Source organism: Bactrocera latifrons, unplaced genomic scaffold (assembly GCF_001853355.1).
Source record: "Bactrocera latifrons isolate USDA-ARS-PBARC rearing strain unplaced genomic scaffold, ASM185335v1 scaffold_44, whole genome shotgun sequence".
NCBI lineage: Eukaryota > Metazoa > Arthropoda > Insecta > Diptera > Tephritidae > Bactrocera > Bactrocera latifrons.
Genome location: NW_017537090.1, coordinates 718,714 through 737,936, shown reverse-complemented (window position 1 = coordinate 737,936; position 19,223 = coordinate 718,714). Strand labels below are relative to the sequence as shown.

General features: G+C 36.4%; 1 protein-coding gene and 5 non-coding genes across 9 annotated transcripts; 5 read left to right on the top strand and 1 right to left on the bottom strand.

The window, feature by feature from the left end:
• Positions 1 to 1,449: 1,449 nt before the first annotated feature.
• Positions 1,450 to 6,718, bottom strand: LOC108972949 (protein pelota). 4 transcript variants are annotated; one of them, XM_018939907.1, is made up of 2 exons: positions 6,640 to 6,718; positions 1,450 to 2,836 (listed from the first exon to the last, which is right to left on the bottom strand). In XM_018939907.1, exon 2 carries the CDS (start codon positions 2,831 to 2,833, stop codon positions 1,670 to 1,672), a length of 1,164 nt encoding a protein of 387 aa, XP_018795452.1. In that variant the 5' UTR covers positions 2,834 to 2,836; positions 6,640 to 6,718; the 3' UTR covers positions 1,450 to 1,669. The 4 variants fall into 4 exon arrangements, with proteins under 4 accessions (XP_018795452.1, XP_018795451.1, XP_018795454.1 ...); XM_018939906.1 differs by having other exon boundaries at positions 6,648 to 6,708; XM_018939909.1 differs by having other exon boundaries at positions 6,632 to 6,656.
• Positions 6,719 to 7,799: 1,081 nt separating this feature from the next.
• On the top strand, positions 7,800 to 7,872 carry Trnar-acg. Its single transcript has one exon. It is a non-coding gene; the product is annotated as a tRNA-Arg (tRNA).
• A 1,298-nt stretch (positions 7,873 to 9,170) lies between these two features.
• Positions 9,171 to 9,243, top strand: Trnam-cau. The gene has a single exon. It is a non-coding gene; the product is annotated as a tRNA-Met (tRNA).
• Positions 9,244 to 10,636: 1,393 nt separating this feature from the next.
• On the top strand, positions 10,637 to 10,709 carry Trnar-acg. Its single transcript has one exon. It is a non-coding gene; the product is annotated as a tRNA-Arg (tRNA).
• A 5,663-nt stretch (positions 10,710 to 16,372) lies between these two features.
• On the top strand, positions 16,373 to 16,445 carry Trnar-acg. The gene has a single exon. It is a non-coding gene; the product is annotated as a tRNA-Arg (tRNA).
• Positions 16,446 to 16,827: 382 nt separating this feature from the next.
• On the top strand, positions 16,828 to 16,900 carry Trnar-acg. The gene has a single exon. It is a non-coding gene; the product is annotated as a tRNA-Arg (tRNA).
• Positions 16,901 to 19,223: the final 2,323 nt, after the last annotated feature.

The following is a 19,223-nucleotide window of genomic DNA, read 5'->3' as shown; positions in this document are numbered from 1 at the left end:
GGAGTGGAGGTCTTGCTCTTCCTCTGCTTCCCCCGGCGGGTACTGCGTCGAATACTTTCACAGCTGGAGTGTTTTAGTCCATCCGGACAACATGACCTAGCCAGCGTAGCCGCTGTCTTTTAATTCGCTGAACTATCTCAATGTCGTCGTATATCTCGTACAGCTCATCGTTCCGATATTCGCCGTGGCCAACGCGCAAAGGACCATAAATCTTTCGCTTTGTCTCGAAAACTCGCAACGTCGACTCAGCAGTTGTTGACATCGTCCAAGCCTCTGCACCATATAGCAGGACGGGAATTATGAGTGACTTATAGAGTTTGGTTTTTGTTTGTCGGGAGAGGACGAGGAGAGGCGACTGATTTATTAGTTCATATTAAAGACGAATTTGAGAAATTTATCGAAGAGACCTCATATACAGATATAGGTAACAATATTGAGGGGTGTTATGGAACCCAAACAGATAGATTTGCTGATTGATTGGATTTTCTGTTTTCTAAAATAGACAAGACCAATATTTGAACCAAGTGTTTACTAATGAGGCATAACTTTAAAATTTGAAAGCAATTCTCTGAAAGTTTACAATGATTTTCGCTATTTTAGCTTTTATTTTACTGTAGGAAGGGGAATCGTAAGTGAAATTTAGCCAGTATTTACTTGTACCAGCTTGTACATATGCATTTTCATACCTCGGCTCACCATAGTAAGCGAGCCTTCAACTTTTCGATACCATTTTTGTAGTACGATTTGTCCTTAGCTTTAAAAGAGACCTCAATTTCGGCGATCACGTCTCTATTTTTACGAAAATTTTTTCCCAACGTGTATTCTTTTGAGATCTGAACACACGAAATAGTCACTGGGGGCTGGGTCTGGAGAGTTCGTTGAATAAAGAAGTGGTTCAAAACCCGATTCATGCATTTTTGCCAGCGTCTTGTCGCTGTTTTTGGTCAAAAGCGAAATATTCGTGAATACCTGCTATCACGAACAACCTCACTTTACGGATTAGAAATTATTTTGTGGATTTTTTTGATATTTTCGTCGGTAACAACAGCTTTGGAGTCCTCTTGTGCGTTTACCGTCTTCAGTGCTTTTTCAAGACGTCTAAACTGAACATTCCACCTTAGACAAGGGACTTTTCAGTTGACGGTGCGATAAATATGGAATAAAGACGTTGAATTATGTTAATTTACTCTTTCTGCGTAGTTTCTGATTTAAAAAAAAAACCGACAAAATCGGTTTCCGTGGCACTCAAAACTGATATAATTTCTTTCGCGCACTTCACACCAATATTCATGACATGGACTGCATTTTTTTATCGGTATCAATACTGACAATACCGAAAACGACTTTTTCATCCCCCACTTTGTTGCAGGTATCCTTGATCATTGGTTTTTAAAGGGTTTTCTAACAAAGCTATTATTTTATTTAAATAGTAAGCAAATCGGTAGGCGCATCAGTGAAACAGCCATACATTTTTAATTTAATAAAAAATAATCTTCACTATACACGAACAACTTAAGCGATATTGTTGACTATCCAATGGATTATTCTTATATACATTAATTAGTAAAATTTATTATTTGTCGAAATGTTTTCTTGCTTTAAATTACTATTAACTACTAAATTTGTATCATATAATGCTTAAAAGCTGCACTTAAGCTACGCATGAAAATTATTCTGAGTCAGCAGAGTCATCATCATCGTCAGCACTGTCGTCAAGTTCAGGCATGGGGAAGCGCAGAATGGCCGCTATGCCAGTCAGATTGGCGAGTTGTTCTCCCGATATATGCATGCTGGAGAATATCTTCACCTCGCCACCCGCATCACGTACGGACTCAACTAAATTTACATATTCTTTTCGTTGATTTACATCTTGACAGCGGAATAGATTATCCGATATGAGTAGGGTTTCTATCGCCATCGCTTTGGCGGCTTCCAACACATGCTTCTTGCCGTAGAATGCACGAGCGGGCTCACAATGCAATATATTATAGAATTGTTCCAGTATTTTAACTTCTCTAACGGCTTTGGTATCGGATATTTTTACCATAACGCTGGGATCTTGCAGCACCTCCTTGAGGGCTTGCTTGAAGCCCGACGACGAGCGTACAAGTATGAACTTACTCTTATTGTCCAGCAGTAGTTTGATGTCACCTTTCACCGCCTGCTGAAACATATATTCGAAGAACTGATCACGCACAAAACCCGGCGAGGCGATCAGTACACACTTGACTACGTCGAAATTCACATGTCTCAATATGCCTTGCATCACGCTCTCGTAAAACTTTGCCAGTCCCTTCTCGTGTTGTTGCGTGTGACCTTTGCGCTTGCGCGGTATCGACACCTCGATTTTGCTGCGCACCAATGTCATGCTAGCGGTAATCAAACATACATAGGCAAGACCCTCTTGCATCACAACCGCCGCCAAGTCAGATGATTGTGTGGGGTCGCAGGCCATTTCAATGCGTTCCAGCGCTATTGTGTCCCATTCGGCTTTGCGCAGTTCGAATTTTCGATTCAACTCCAGATCGAGTGTGTGATAGGCGCCCATCTTGACGTATTGGTTCTCTTCGATGTTACGTCCCTTTAAGCGAAGCATGCATGCTTGTGTATCGAAGTCTATGGACTCAACACTAATTGTTAGTGTGGTGCGTACTCGATTACTCGTCGAGGAGCCTGTCGCTGACTCATTTTGCACTTTTCGTATGGTTGTGCTGCGTACTTGATCGCCCTCAGCAATCAGATTGTATGTGTGCCACATATCCTCGGGCTCTTCCGCTATTAGTGTGACGGAACCCTGTGCGCCTTTATCGAAATTTCTGCTGACCAGCCTCATTTTCTATTTAAAGTTGGGGGGAAAATAGAAAACTTTTATGAAATAAAAAAAAAATATTTTGTTAAAGGTTTTCAGAAAACGCGCGCCATTTTCCTCGAGTTACTTGTAAATATATTATAGATAAATTTAGAGTTAAAAAACTATAATAATACTATAATATAAATTGTATACATATGTTGAAACTCAAATAAAAAAAAATTTTGAAAATGAAAAAGCACAGAATTCTGATATTCATAAAAGTTGAATTTTATTAAGAATGCACAAAAAAAATATCACAGAATCAAAGGAATTGACTTTAAATGTATTGTATTCATATCTTTTCAGTTGAATTTTAGTCTAAAAACGAAAATCTGCTTTCCCCTTTACAAGTATTTTTCGAGCTCATACAATTTAGCCACCTGCAACAAAAAAGTGTTTTTGTCGGGAACCCTTTTGCAAAATCACTTATCTGCACCGTTTGCTCATTGTTCGTTCCAGTATGCTACATGGGTCTGGAGTAATTTGATCCATTCGTCCTTTAAGATTTGCCACAACCCCCCCATACATTCTCAAAGTCCTGGCTTTGAGCAGGTCACTCGGCACACTTGCTCTAATTCATTGCTAGTCAGTCTTTAACCACCCTGGAGCAGTACTTTTGACCGTTGTTATCGAAATCGATAAACCAAGGTTGTAGTAAATCATCTGGGTAATTTCCATTTAAATGTTCTGCTAGCATGTCTCTGTACATAATGCCAATCATTTGCCCTAAACTTGTACATGTGGTCCTACTCCATCTGTTTCACAGTTTTTTTGTATATCGTGGCTTTAATTAAGGAGTGATGGTCTCCTGTCATGGGGTCTACCATCATTCCCAAAGACATTAAACTTGGATTCATCACTTCATACAACTTTGATCCTTTTATGTTTCTTTGAAACAATTTAAACTTTTATTTATTTCTATGAAAACGTTGCAACACTTTCGATATAGATAACGGAACTTCTTTATATAAAGTTATACAAATACCGATATACCGACTTCGATGACTTTATAGTCTAGACCGTGATTTTGTCATGAAATGGTTTAGTAATGTGAGCACAAGTGTACATGCCGCATGAATGACTAGTTCAAATCCTATAACTAGAGCAAAATTAAGCAAATAATACAATGGATATCTTATAATCTACTCTAGCAAAGAGGGATCTTGTAAACACGTCCGTTCCCATGGTTTACCAGTGCTTAAAAAGCTCGCTGCGAAGCCCCATCCGTCTGGTATTAACCCAATTTGTTATGAGAAAAGAGGGAGTTCAAAACAAACTCAGTCTGAGAGTGTCCTTATTTGAAAGCTTATCAGCTTTGGAGATTCAAACAACAAACTAGCCCGATGCAATTAATACACAAGTTCAAATTCAAAACTCTGCTGTCAGAGTGAATACTCACTAATTTGAAAGAACGAGAAAGTAGACTTTACTAAGAGCTCCTTACAAAAGACTACCTCACCAAACTTGATTACTATTACCTGGTACGAAAAGCATCACTGATTAATTCTACTGAATGAATAGGGATACCTATAAAATTCATATAAGCGGAACAGACACAAGACACTCAACGTAAACCTTATTGTGGGAGACCACAAAATGCAACATATGTATGTATATATACATACTTAAGTTGAGCCACACTTACACATACCTAATGTAAGTGTTTGAGCTTTTAAAGTGGAGTCTGCGTGTGATAACGCATTTGATGAACTTACGGAAGTTTTAAAAAGTGAAGCTAGAATTGAGTACGGAAAGCAAAAATCAACAGAATAGCGTGCTTTGGAGAGCGCATATTAAACAATGAACAAATTCTAAAACAGTGAGCCATCGCTACTTAGAACAAATGTGATTCATATGTTTAATTTTTCTAATTTAGGAATAGTCTAGAATCTTACGTTGAATAATTTGTAGTCTCAAAGAAAAAAGAAGTGAGATTTGAAGTAAAAGTTCAAGACATTTGAATATTTTTTTTTTTTTTGGACTCAAAAGTAGCAAATTCCAAATGCGTGAACGGAAGAATTCTCTTCAACTTTTTTGATACCATAGCTCATCTGAGAGACGATTATATATTTTATAAAATTGAATTCGTACATTCTAAATCACTTTCTGAAGTCGACTTTTCCACGATCTTAACTTGGAAGAAATAACATAGTAAAACTGTCACGCATCAGATATAATACGTGGAATAAAAATTACTCAATGCTAAAGTTGAAAAAATGTATGTTTCGAGATTTTCAATGAAACGATAAGTTTTAATTCTGGTTTTTTTACAAATAGATATTTCAAAATTAATTGAATATTGCTACATACTATAACATTTATATTTTTTCAGATTTAACACTTTGAATCACAGAATTTTAATATCAATGTGTCAATTTTTAATGTTTTTAGCATTATTATATTGGGATAAGTGTCATTCTTTAAAATTTAATTTTTTTAAAGAAATACATACATATGTACATGTCTAACAAGCACAAGTATTTATATAAGCTAAAGAATAAATAAAGCATTAATCGTTCATTTTATGTATTTATTTGCGATATTTGACTCTCAAAATATGCAAATACTTATGAGGGTACATGAATAATTTAACCAACCGCAACAATAGATATTCGAAACGTGTCTACGTATAATAACTGTAACAATAGACAGGAAGCTTTACACTGTTTGCATAAAGAAAAGAAAAAAGGAACCAGCAGGTAAACGAGCAAAAATCGCAGATTTCTTAGAATAAAACGGTAGCAACAGAATAAATAGGATTTATGCATTTTCGACGTTGTGAAAAACACATATAGCATTATCTGATAACACTGAAATGAGTTTTAGATGGCACAATAAAAAAATGTTGCCAAGATTGGCCAAGAAACCACAAAACTCACACAAAATTGACAATTTTAGTCGAATAATGCAAGAGTATGTTCAGAAGTCCTTGTAGTCTGTCTGGTTGTGGAGCGACGAGAAGAGAATGTGTCAGAGCTTAAAAACCAAATCAAGCGTGAGGTAGGTTATTCAACCTAAGGTGCTTCTAGTAATTTCATTAAAGCACTGATATATCTGTGAAACTACTGTAATCACGTACGTCATAAAAACATAATACTAAAAACACATTTTTCGAGTTTTATTAGTTTAGCACTTTGTTTTCATTATAATTTCGTTTTAATTTTTCATATGGACAGTTTTATTTTTAAACACAGAAGCTTAAAAGCTTTTTGTCATTAAAAGCTTCTTTTTCGTGACTAGACTATTTTATTTGGACTTACATTTCACTTGTAAAAATAAAAAAATTTCAGTGAATTTAAATATTTATAGCACTACGCTTGGCATTGGAAATATTAATTTAGTTATTAAGCACTTGTACTGACATTTCTGGAGTCTTTTAATCACAATTTTATTCAAAAAAGCAAGCAAAAAATAATAATATATAAACACAAAAGCCACAATAAATGTTCTGCATACACGTTAAAACACCGCCAAAAACAAAACTCGACTGCTGTTCTTGGGGTAGCGAAAACGGCAGAGCACATGGATGGCGCTTAACAAAAACAAAACGCAGGCACAAAATGCAAAGGAGAAAACAGCACATACACATGTGCGGCGTAGACAAACTGTCAGATAGAAAAAATCCAAAAGCAATAACAAAATGTTTCGCCCAGATATTTTACAGCAAACGCATAACTAACTTCTTGGTGTTTAAGCCAATAAAACACTAATTTAATTGAATGACTTTATACTTTTAACAATGGCGCACGTTTCTGTTATATATTTATATATAAAACACACTTAATAACCTTTTCACCTTATCGCTGGTTTTGTAATTTTACAAAATATTCTTGTCAACAAAGGTGACAGGTAGGCACTGCACAGAATGTCAGACATAGCGCTGGCAGTTGCGCGTTGCTGCCATATCGCTGAGAAATGTAAATGTTTTTTGTACAAAAAATCGATAAACTTCGTTAATATAATCGATAGTTAATTTTTTTTTAGCGAAATAATACTTAAATTGGTTTTGCGAAGACATGTGTTTTGAAAATATTAATTTCTTTTAATTTCTAAAAATTATTTAAGTATTTTTTTTGAAACTACGGCCATAGTCTTACTGGTTTATTTGCCATGATACAGTCAAACTTCTCATGCAATTCAACATTATTTATACTTTCAGTACTACGAAGTAGTAAAAAATAGTTTTGGGATGAAATGTTTTTAGAGAATGCAAATAATCAAAATCTAGAATTAACTTCGAATATATTATTAATAACAGATACGTTTCATTAATTTATTTTATTTTAGAGTATTTAACTTCGTTTATATTTGGAAAATTTACTGTATCCGTAAAACGAAGAATGATGGCGAAAATAATAGATTTAAATTTGAAACTGTGCTTGTTTTTATAAAAAAAAATTTCAAACTTTTCAACAAAAATTTAATATATCTTCATCTGCTTATAAAATACAAGATAACGTAATATCATTTTTCATAAGTTTACAGGCGAAGGTAAAACGATATAATAGAAACCACTAGTATTGAAACAAAATTTGAGTTGCGGTTATAAAATGGTTATAAATTGGTTATTTTATCAGACAACGATTTTCGATTTGTTTTAGATGTTACGCTGTTTTGAATTTTAGGTAACGATATATACTATAGAAAAAACTTCTTGCATTTTTAGGAGTTTCTACTTTCGAAATCAATTTTATTTTTTAATATTTTTTTAAAAATTTATATGAAAAAACTAACAAATAATTTTAAAAATCTTTAAAGCTTATATTGAAACGTTTAACACAAATTAAATGACATTTTTTAGAAATATAATACTTACGCATAAAACAATAATAGTTCCTAAATATAATTTGGTAAAAGTTTCGTAAAAAAAGAATCCTGCGAAAACTCAAATATTATTTAGAAATTCTCAACATTTCAAAATTCAATAAACTCTCGAAATCAAATACGGGGTCCTGTGGCGCAATGGATAACGCGTCTGACTACGGATCAGAAGATTCCAGGTTCGACTCCTGGCAGGATCGATGAGCAAATTCTTTTTTTTTTTGGAGTAGCAGGGTCAGTGTTTTTGAACTAACATTGTATTTTTAAATGGAAAACTTTAATAATTTATTTACATAGCTAAATCTCTTAGTAAATGCATTTATGGAATACTTGGTTAATGGAATTTAAATTACTTTATTATTATTAAATTTTATTAAAAATATAATGAATAAATTTTGAAAATTAATTGTGTCAAATATTGCGATACATTCCAGCTGACACATTTTTATGCAATGTTACACTCTAGCAAAGAAACTCGAGAGCGTTCATAATGCGGCGCTCATCAGCTTGTGTGGTGCACTAAGGTTCACTCCAACTATGGCTCTTGCACGTACTTGTATTGCCCGTGGACATCGCACGAAGGTGTGGAATGGCTGCGAAAGTTGACTTTAGACTCTGAGAGTCTGGGTTCCTAAAATAACACGAGTCTGAACACTCGGAAATCCTCACTCACTTTTCTTTCATACCGAATCGCTTGGATCATGGAGTCTGGCGACTCTTTCTCTACTCATATACTGTTGAAGCTGTTGGAGGAGAGGGGCAGCGAGCTTCTTCACGGATAGGTAAAAGCTTGGTGGAGGGGTTTCCTGTCAGGAGCTCTGTATCAATTCCATTTTCAGACTGCCCGACTATTTCAGTGTCTTCCAGGCCAATGTTGCAGCCATTAAGGTAGCAGTAGATTTTCCGCTCCGGAGGAAGCCTCCTGCAGAGAAGTGACCATCAACTCAAATAGCAGAGCGGCCATACTACCCTTGAACTCTTTAAAGGGTGCCTAACCTCGCTATTAATAGCATTGAGTGTCTTTGTGATAAGACTGGTATGGATGTCAAGCCACAGCGGAATCGCAGGCAACTGTAAAGCTGATGAACTAACCAGAAAAGGCACCTTATAATCGCTATCGGTAGGATGAGAGCGGGTCCGTGCCGCCGTATTCTCTTGTGTTCTACTACTAGGTAGCAGGGCTTCGCGGAAGCTTGGACTTCAAGACTTAAGTACTTGGGAGTGCAAATAGAAATTAAATGCCTGTGCAAATTTGTATTGGCTAATAAGTATCTTGCTAATTTTTTCGAACACAGAGTTCTTCTTTTCACGTGCGATCTTCTGATCAACCATCTAACCTACTTTATCACACATAGTGTTTACCATCATTCCACTCTCCAAAATAACTGTGCCAGCACTCTGGCAACTTTTTTAAGTAATATTCAATTTTACAGGAATGCTTAGAACATTCTAATGCTGTCTCAGGTACAAATGTGTACTTTGACAAAGAGATTTTGTAGCCTCGGTGGCGCAGTAGGCAGCGCGTAAGTCTCATAATCTTAAGGTCGTGAGTTCGAGCCTCACCCGGGGCATTAATTTTTTTTTTAATTTTACTTTAAACCTTCTTCATTTATTATTTACTGCTTGCAATTCACAAAATTAACGAAGTTTGCATATTAACGCGTACGTTTTATTGAAATACTATTAATTTTGTATAATTTATGTCAACATAGTTGTGGCATGGAATTCGCATTACACATATCACATATTATGCGCCCATATTTATGCGTGTGTCCACGTTAACGGAATGTCACATCATTCGTGGAGTCTACGCGGGTCAACAGGTGCCAGAACCGCTCTGTGGCCGAAACCGAAGCTACAAAATGCCAATTAATATGCGAACATAAAATCGATTTGCCAGTAAAATGTCCGCCATTAAGATTACTCCACCTCGGCGTGCCCACCGCACACCGCTGCTCTTAACCGTTTGCTGACAAGTTGAGTTCATTAAAATCGTTAATTTAGGCGATAAATCTTCATTCAATTGCAAATGCTGCGTTTTTAAGCACATTTTATGTTTTCCTCAGCAAAAACAAAAACAAAAAAAAACAAAAAGTGAAGTGACAAATTTAGTTTTCAACTACAAATTTATGGGCGCCTGTTTGAATATTTAAGTTCGTCATTGAGCTCGCTGGATAGAAACCGGCTAACAAATAGACACATAAACTAATTGATGTCGAATATTTAAGAGCAATGTTGTTGTAAAAAATAAAATATTTGAAAAACAATGTGTTCTGACTTATATAAAGACATTTACATACTCGCTTCTCGCGCTTTTCTGAAAAAATTTTTGAATTGCTCTTAATTCTACAAAAGTGCCGAAATGCTAGAAACAATTTTTTAAGCTATAAATGTATGTAGTATGTCTATGTATATTTCTATGTACAAATCTATCTATATTTTTACAGTTTTAGTCGCTTCCAACTATCTTAATGAGCATAAGCATCATTCGTTGAGCGTTTGTCTTCTTAATTAAGCAGCTAAAAGATATAAATCTCTGAGATTTATAGCTGTCAAGCATACTCGTATGATTGTCGCAGTTTTTGTACGAAAATATTCACACAACTTTATTGAGCTATTGCTGAGCACATCAAAAAGTAATTAAGCGTGGAACAAAACATGTACTTTGGGAATAATTCTAAAAAAAATGTGAAAACCGTTTTTTTGTTTTAATAAAAGTTGCGAAATATTATTTATAAGTACCAAAAACTTAAATAAATTTAGAATTTCGTGTTCGATTTGAAACGTGTACAATTTCTTAAGTAAAAATAAAAAATATTATTATTAAAACTATATATGAAATTTATTATTACACGTGGCAGATAATTTTTTTTGATTTTTTAAATAATAAAAAAAGAACAAAAAATAACTTAAAACTATCAAGACATAATAGGAGTCCCGTTCGAAAAGATTTTCGAAATGTAGGGTCCTGTGGCGCAATGGATAACGCGTCTGACTACGGATCAGAAGATTCCAGGTTCGACTCCTGGCAGGATCGAGTCGAAACTTTTTAACAAAACTACTTAAATCAATTCAAAAAAGAAAAGGTAAACGTTAAATTTGGTTGCACCGCGAAGCTGAATACCCTTCACAGCAAACGATTCCTTACAAGAACCTTGATCGATTTCTTTGTACTTTTGCTTTACCCTATTGTCTCAGGCAATAGTCTATGCTAAATTTCTAGAAATTATCTCGTCGAATAGAAACAGTTTCCATACCTACAATTTTTTCCGATCTTTCAGTTAAACGCTATAGTGGTCCAATATCGGTCTTTTCGAAAAATTAGCAGCTCTTTGACGAGAAATCAACGGCTCCAAAATTTCAGTTCGATATCTCAATAACTGAGGGACTAGCTCGCATATATATTATATACAAACAGACAGGCGGACATGCCTAACTCGGCTCAACTCGTCATGCTGAACATTTATATACTTTTTTATTTTATAGGTTAGCTATGTTGGTAAACTTAAGATACCCTGTTCAGCGTATAAACAGCAGAATAGGTGAACCGTTGTATATCAGATAATCTCACGATTTACGACATGTCTACGATATTTTATTACACTACTATGAGTATTTTTTGTAAGACTTTGTTCATAATTTGAAAATTCTTTATTTATTTTTCAAAATCTATGTCGTCTCCATCAAAGTAATCTCCTTTGACAATATACTTGTGTCAACGTTGTTGAAGTCAATTTCCGGAATAGCCTTCAATGCTTTCAAAATGATTTTTTACTGATGCTTCCGATTCTCAAGCACCTATTCTTTTATTTTATTGACGTGTTGATCATCAGTCGACGTTGAAGCCTGAAATTAGAGTATTCTTGGTAATGTCTAGAAAAAGTTAATTTACATTACATATACATAGATGGTATCTATTCCAAAAGCAAATAAAAATGTGATTCTTAGGAAATTAATAAGGTTTCGCAAAAACCGAGGTGGATGCCGTCATGAGAAGTTTATAAGGGAAATATACCAATAGTCGAAGCTTTTAACTGTGTCGTTTGTGCTGTTTCGCCCAGCACACCAAATATTTTTGTATTTTTTTGAACTCTTATCCACTTATGCGGAAATGCTTTAATAGTTCAAGATAACTTATAACTTCTTGTCTGAACGTTAACTTTCGTCGGTTCCTGAGTTGTAGAAGAGTATTTTAAGTAATCCATTTTCAAAAATTTCGTTCATAATATTTATAAAGTCTTCTCTGTACCACACTGTGCATTTGATGAAGTTCATCAACTCGCAAATATTTATTTGTACAGCTTCCGAAGCATCTCAAGAACCGGTCACCGCGTTGAATAGTGGCAATTCTGTTTTTATACAAAGACTCGTTTTCGCACAGAGATCTACCTGTAATAAAATTCAGGAGGATAGGGCCATGTGTTGAAGTTCACGCAAGTGCGGAAAGTTTTCTGATCGCCATTCACTTGGGAGTGGCCAGAAACGATTCTTTTACATATGACTTAAGCAGCTCAAGACTTCCGGTCTTTGTCCATATATCCTCTGGGTAGCCTAAGAACATCCGTTTGAATTCGAAACATCCCCTACATTTGGGGGAAAAAATACCCCCAATGAAAAGTAACAACAGTCTCGGATGAGAGACCCGACCATGGCAAACGAAATAAGGACTACGAATTGAGGGTATGCACCCGGAATGTCCGGTCCCTTAATTGCGAAGGCCCAGCTGGTTGATGTTCTCGTCCAAGAAATGCGATGGACGGGACAAGGACAGAGATGAGTAGGTCCTTGTTGCATTTACTACAGTGGCCATATAAAGGAGCTCAATTTTGGTGTGGGATTCGTGGTTGGAGATAGACTTCTTCGTCGAGTACTATCCTTCACGTCGGTGAATGAACGTCTAGCCACAATCCGCGTCAAAACGAAGTTCTTCAATATATCGCTGATTTCTGCAGCAAAAACCGCACGTCAACAACTCCTCAACAACTCGGTATAAGGGAACTCTGACACGGCACTTCATTGGTTTTCAGAAAATGCAAAATAACAGCTGCTAGGACAAGGAGTGCCGTGTCGCAGCGGGGAAAAAGCAGACTGTCTACCTCGCAACGTTACGATCGACCACAACGCGTGCGGGATGGGATAGATATCGAGAGTTGAAGAGGAAAGCGAGACGCATTTGCAGACAGAAAAAGTAAGAGGTCGAAATGCGTGAGCATGAAGAAATTGATAAGTTGGCCGACAGATGTAAAGATCGAAGATTCTACGAAAAAATGCGGCGGTTTACAGAAGGTTTCAAGACCGGATCATCCTCTTGTAGAACCCCTAAAAGTGATCTAGTCAACGATGTCCAGAGAATAATTAAATTATGGAGGGAACACTTCTCCAGCCTGCTGAGTGGCAGGAGAAGGCGAACCCAATTCCACAATCGATTAAGAGTAGGTACAATCTTCTACAGGCGTGTACAACTGCTGGCCGATGACATCGACCAGACAGCAGATGAGTCTGGCAGTGAACGAGGGCAAGACGAAATATCTCCTGTCATTAAACAAACAGTCATCACACTCGCGACTTGGCGCTCACGTTACTGTTGACAGTCATAACTTTGAAGTTGTAGATAATTTCGTCTATCTTGGAACCAGCTTAGAAATCCAACGCAGGATAACTCTTCCTCTCTCGACAAACAAAAACCATACACTATAAGTCACTCATAATTCCCATCCTGCTATATGATGCAGAGGGTTAGACGATGACGACAACTTGTGAGTCGACGTTGCGAGTTTTCGAGGGATAATTTATATATATATATTTATATATATCTGTATATACATATATGTGTATATATAACTCGGATATCGGATATATATGTAATAAAAAAAGATCCGTTAGGCTGAAGAAAATCTGGAACCGACACTACAAAAATGAACTCCAAGAAGTATACAGAGGTGCTGGACGATGTGTTAATTACATTTATAAAAAAAAAATACAGAAACAGAGGACCTTTCAACAAGGCAAAGCCGCCATATACATATACATATTATATGTATGTTGAAGGGAGCAAAAGAGTGTTTCAAGAAAAATAAATCATATTATTGTACTGGCTCAGATGTATCCAGATTGCAATCCCATCAAAAATTGTGGGGCATACTAGCTTCAAAGGTAAATGAGAACTGTATGCGATTTAAAACGCTTTCCGAGCTTAAGAACCCAAGGGCTGTTGGGTGGAAATTAAACACGATGTCCTTAGAAAAGTCTTCAAACTTATTACATCTAAAGGAAGTATAATTAATTACTGAACTCTTATTGACTATTAACCAAAAAAACAAAATAGCATCTCCAGGCTTATGCCTTACAAAAAGTTATATTCGTTTGAACAAATGAATAATATTTTAAAAACTATTTTTAAAATGTTTAAAATGATTTCTTAATAAATGCTGAGTGCTATTGCAAAAAAAAGGCAATAAAAAAATCAGCAAAAATCGAGTGCCCATAATCTAATGTCTATGACTGTTTATAGTAACTATAGTATACTATTTAAATGGGGTTTTTAAGTACACCCCTAACTTACGAGTCATGTATGTATGTATGTTTAATATACAAATCTATTCATTGAATTCGGATAGCAATTTTTATTACGAAACATTACTTTGCATACATAAAGGTTCTTCAAACGCGCCGCCTGGAGTTTATGGCGCAGCACTGTGGGCTAGAATTCGAAAAAAATTTATGTAGTAAATGCAAAATTAGAAACTTAGTGGTTATGTGGGACCGGCTGCTATAATAAAAAATATGATGTTAAACAATTTAATACAGTCGACCTTTTTTATAACGAATTAAGCTTTCTCTACGATGAATTAACTTCCAGAACACTGTAATTTCAACATGTTTTCTTCTTATTTATTGGCATAGACACCGTTTACGTGGTTATAGTGGAGTTTATAATCAAGTGCAAGTGGTACTTCTTTTCGCTTTTTGCCGCCAATTGGAGATTCCAAGTGTTGCCAAATGCTCCTTCACCTGCTCTTTCCAACTGAGTGGAGGTCTTCCTCTTTCTCAGCTCTCACAGCTGGAGTGTTTTTATCCATTCGTAGAGTATGAGGTGATGGCATTGTTCATGCCTCCGCACCATATAGCACGACCGGAATGATGAGTGACTTGTAGATTTTGGTCTTTGTTCCAGAGGACTTTACTACTCAATTGCCTACTCAGTCCGAAGTAACACCTGTTGGTAAGAGTTATCCTACGTTGGATTTCCAGGCTGACATTGTTGGCGGTTTTAATACTGGTCTCAAAATTGACGAAATTATCTACGACTTCAAAGTTACGACTGTCAACAGTGACGTCCCGCTGCGGGTAGGGTGATCCCTCTGGGGTGGAGGGAAAACCGAATATACCCGTGGTAAGGCATGCCCGTCGTAAGAGGCGACTAAAATCCCGCATACACCGTGTCTGTCGTTCTGGGCTTGCCTTGAAATGTCAGCATAGGCATAGCATGTCAGATATCGTGGTATAGTACTCATCGTAAATTATTATTGTACACTGTATATTTTTACACCTGGTATAGAGACATTCCTTTCTTTTACGAAACAAATGTCACAGTCATTTGAGTTCTTAGGGGTTCAAATGTGTCGGATGACAAGAGCCATATCGTCTTGCTCTCGTTCAATACAGTACTCATTTGCTTCGGTTCTTCGTCCAAACTGGAAAATGTAGAACTGACGACGCAGGCGTTATGATATTGATGAAGTCGCTCGATAAAGAGTCGCCTTGTCTGAAATGCTTTTCTGGCTTCGAAATAGAGGACGGGTTGGAGTGTGTCGATTTTCCTTTGACAGGTCTTTTCCAAGACTTGGCTCATGTTGAAAACGTGGTCGATAGTAGATTTCTGACCATTTTTTGCAAAGAAGCTGATGAATTCACCTTGTCAGTTCTTCGCCACTGTATGTATTTGAACAGCTTGGCCGGAAATCCCTCAAAATTAGTTAAATTGGAAATGTAGGCCAAAGCAATATCAAGCAAAAAACAAAAAAAATCAGAAAATATGATAGCAAACTACACCGAAAAATCCAGTCAAACCTTGTCTAGGGATTGATTTTAGCACATCAAGTTAATAAAAAAATTTCCTTAGAAAATTGTACATTAAAATATTTTCTAAAAATTACCATCAAAACCTCAATTGGAAGTCTTTTTATAACCTTTGACCCAGTGTGCGTCTGAAGATTAACGATGCTCATCGGCGCCAGTGTAAAAATTTTGCATTTTTATGGGCCAATTTTCCAACACGACAGCTGCCTTAACTGTTAATTGATAACCCTTCACGCCGTCGAACTGTGAGCGCGTCTAGATGCAACATAATGCACAAATGTTGCCACAAATGATCGCTGTCAAATGCTTAGTGACTTCAGTTGGCTTTGACTTTGACAGTTCCAAGCGGCATCAATTGCATTTTATGATTACTGACAATTGGCACTTACTGTTTGTTAAACGTCTAATCATTCATCACGGTCCCTGGTGGGCGGTGATGAATGGTGATTTTAATAAAATAATAATAAATGTTTGAGAGAAAATATCGCTTAATCAAAAAATAAATAAATTAAAAAATAATCGCAAATAAATTTAAAATATTATAAATTTACTTTGAATTCTTAAAACAGCTTTGAGTTGTTAGTGTGCGTTCGATTGCAAAGTTTTCTTTACTATGTGGGGGGTCCTGTGGCGCAATGGATAACGCGTCTGACTACGGATCAGAAGATTCCAGGTTCGACTCCTGGCAGGATCGCAATTAAATATGTTTTTATATTTTATGTAAAGAAAGAAGAAACTTTTTTAATCATGATGTTTGCGAAAAGTATGTTCTAAAGGCTTTATGATTTACACATGGCATTTTTTTGAGTGTGCGAGCCAATAGCAACATACATAGGTATATTATGCTGATAACTGGTTTATATGCCTACAATGGTAGTAAATGCAGGTACATCTAAAATACTGAAACTATCTTAACTCTTAAAAAGTTATTATACATACGATTAGATGTATAACATGAGTTTTATATTTTATTTAATAATTTTTTAAATATTAAAAAAAATTTACTTTTGTTTGAAATATATGTATGTATGTATTTGAAAAAAAAAAATTGTAAGAATTTCATAATTATAATAGAGGGTCCTGTGGCGCAATGGATAACGCGTCTGACTACGGATCAGAAGATTCCAGGTTCGACTCCTGGCAGGATCGAATATCCTCAGTATTTTATTAAAATTCCGAAATCAGAAAGACTGATTTGTATGTAAAAGATTGAGAACTTTTACTATTCTTAGAAGTAAACTAATATTTAGAGTTATCTGCGAAAGAGAGATCGCTTCGGAAATTCAAATCAATTATACTATTGTTACATGTTAGCGTTGTTTCGTTAAAATACGTATGTTGCTAAGTTTTATGGAGAAGAACCGAGAACTTTGCGACTTCTATCTCCCATCTCCTTACACTGTATTCTTATCCGAATTTGCGTTTGAGTTGTAGTATTTCAGGTGATCGTACCATCMTTAACGAACAACCAACCAACCAAGCTATTTCTTATAGTCAATTGATCCAAGTTACGTACATACATATGTATACTTAACTGTGCAACATGTTGCTAAGTTATAAATATTTGAAAATTGACTGTTTCATATTCTGCATGCCCTTTTCATTAAATTGAAAGCATAATTTGAATGATTCGATTTAGGTCAAATGTGCACCGTTTCGTTCGATATCTTGTTACGGTTTTGAAGATAATATCATAATGCCACTCCCTAGAAATTCTCGCCTCTGTTGGCAAACAATTCACACGATTTCCACACGCTTCTCTTGAGGCGAATAGTCGTAGACAAAAATTGATCGCAATCACTTGCTGACACGTCCTGACTATAATAGACGCATAAGAAGCTCCCAACCAAGCTCCCATTGTTCCTTAGTCTATGGAACAATTTCTGCCCTATTAGCTAAAGCTGACCAGCATTGAAGGACTTTTTCTGTCAGGCCGTTTAATTGTTGTTATGTTCGAAATAAGAGCCTGGTCGGAAGAGAGCTCCATGGTAGATAATTAACTACCATGTCACGACAAACACATAGCAGACCGTCAATGCTGGCTTGGTCATCGTTTGCGACGGCTTACCGCGATTCGACGACGACCGTTTTCGCTTGAAGTTGGCGTAAGTGACCCACTTTTCATCACCGGTAATCAATCGCTTCCGAATGGTTTGATTCTGTTGTGATTCGCAGATGGAAATTCTGTCAATAAGGTTTTTTGGCGTTGACCCGTGTATGACTCATACAAATAAGCTTCGTTTTATATTCAACCTTTTTTAAATGCTTCCAAACGGTTCTYTGCTTTGCTTTGCTAAAAGGACTGGCAGCTAACTGAACAATCAAAATAACTTGGACAAAGTTCATAGATATATGCGGCCAAGATCTTTCTAAAGATGATCAGTCAAATTCGAGGTTTCATTTTATAGGTAATCTTTTCAGAACAAAGTAAAAAATAACAATTGCCTTTATTCTTTTTTGGTTATTTCCAGTTGGCTACATATTGGGAACTCCCAGCATTTATAGTCGTAAATGCAAAATAAACCTGAGAACAAAATGCACATAAATAATTAGTAAAGAATTAAGTTATCATTGAAATTAATGAATTCCAGTCACACTACACAAATTGCACTTCAAAATCAACTCCCACCCAAATTACAATGGAGCGAAATGCCTGCATTCGTATTCGTCAGTTTGATTGCTTTCGTAGATTAATTGTTGAGACGTCTGGCAGCGACAGTGACGAAGACCGCGCGACCGCTCAAACTCGAAGAGATGACATTGCAACGCCAACAATTCTCACACCGAAAGCACGATTTGCGGTTGCAACTCCAAGACCGGAGGCATTCAATGACAACAACAATAAGCGCCCTCTATGCGTGCCAATGCTCATTTAGAGCCAACAGTATTTGTTACTTTAAACAGTAATAAATAACTAGTTGTAATCCAACTAAACGTACACCAGGTGGTTTATATGGCTATGTATGTACTGCCTAGCCAGATTCTTATATCCTGAGGAGGGTATATTAAGTTTGCCACGAACCAGAAGGAAACGTCGGAGACGCTGTAAAATATATACAAGTACGTACATTTTTAAAAGATCCTAGTCTGTCAGTCCGTCCGTCCATCAGTCTATATAGTATGAAATACTCTCCTGAAGAAGCTGTAAATGGAACCTAGTACTACAGATAACCAAACTTCGGACCCCGGCGAAGTCGATCAGCCTCAGCGCATTTCGAGATGTTTCTTTGCCAATCTTGACGTTGCTGAGCTCGATCGTACCGGGGGCAGCTCTTATACCTGCGCAATCTTTGGTCACATCATCCTTCCCTTCCACCGTGGTGTGGGCGCCAATCAGCGGTATGTTAAAGAACTTCGCTTTATTGCGAATGATGGCTAGACGTCCATCCACCGGGGTGCCAGATCTCGGCGACGGAGTCTATCTCCCACCATGAATCCCGCACCGAATTTGCGCTCCCTTCTATGATTACTG

What these genes read in the sequence shown, in the direction of transcription:
- LOC108972949 (XM_018939907.1), bottom strand. Translation starts at nt 2,833, where the DNA reads ATGAGGCTGGTCAGCAGAAATTTCGATAAAGGCGCACAGGGTTCCGTC.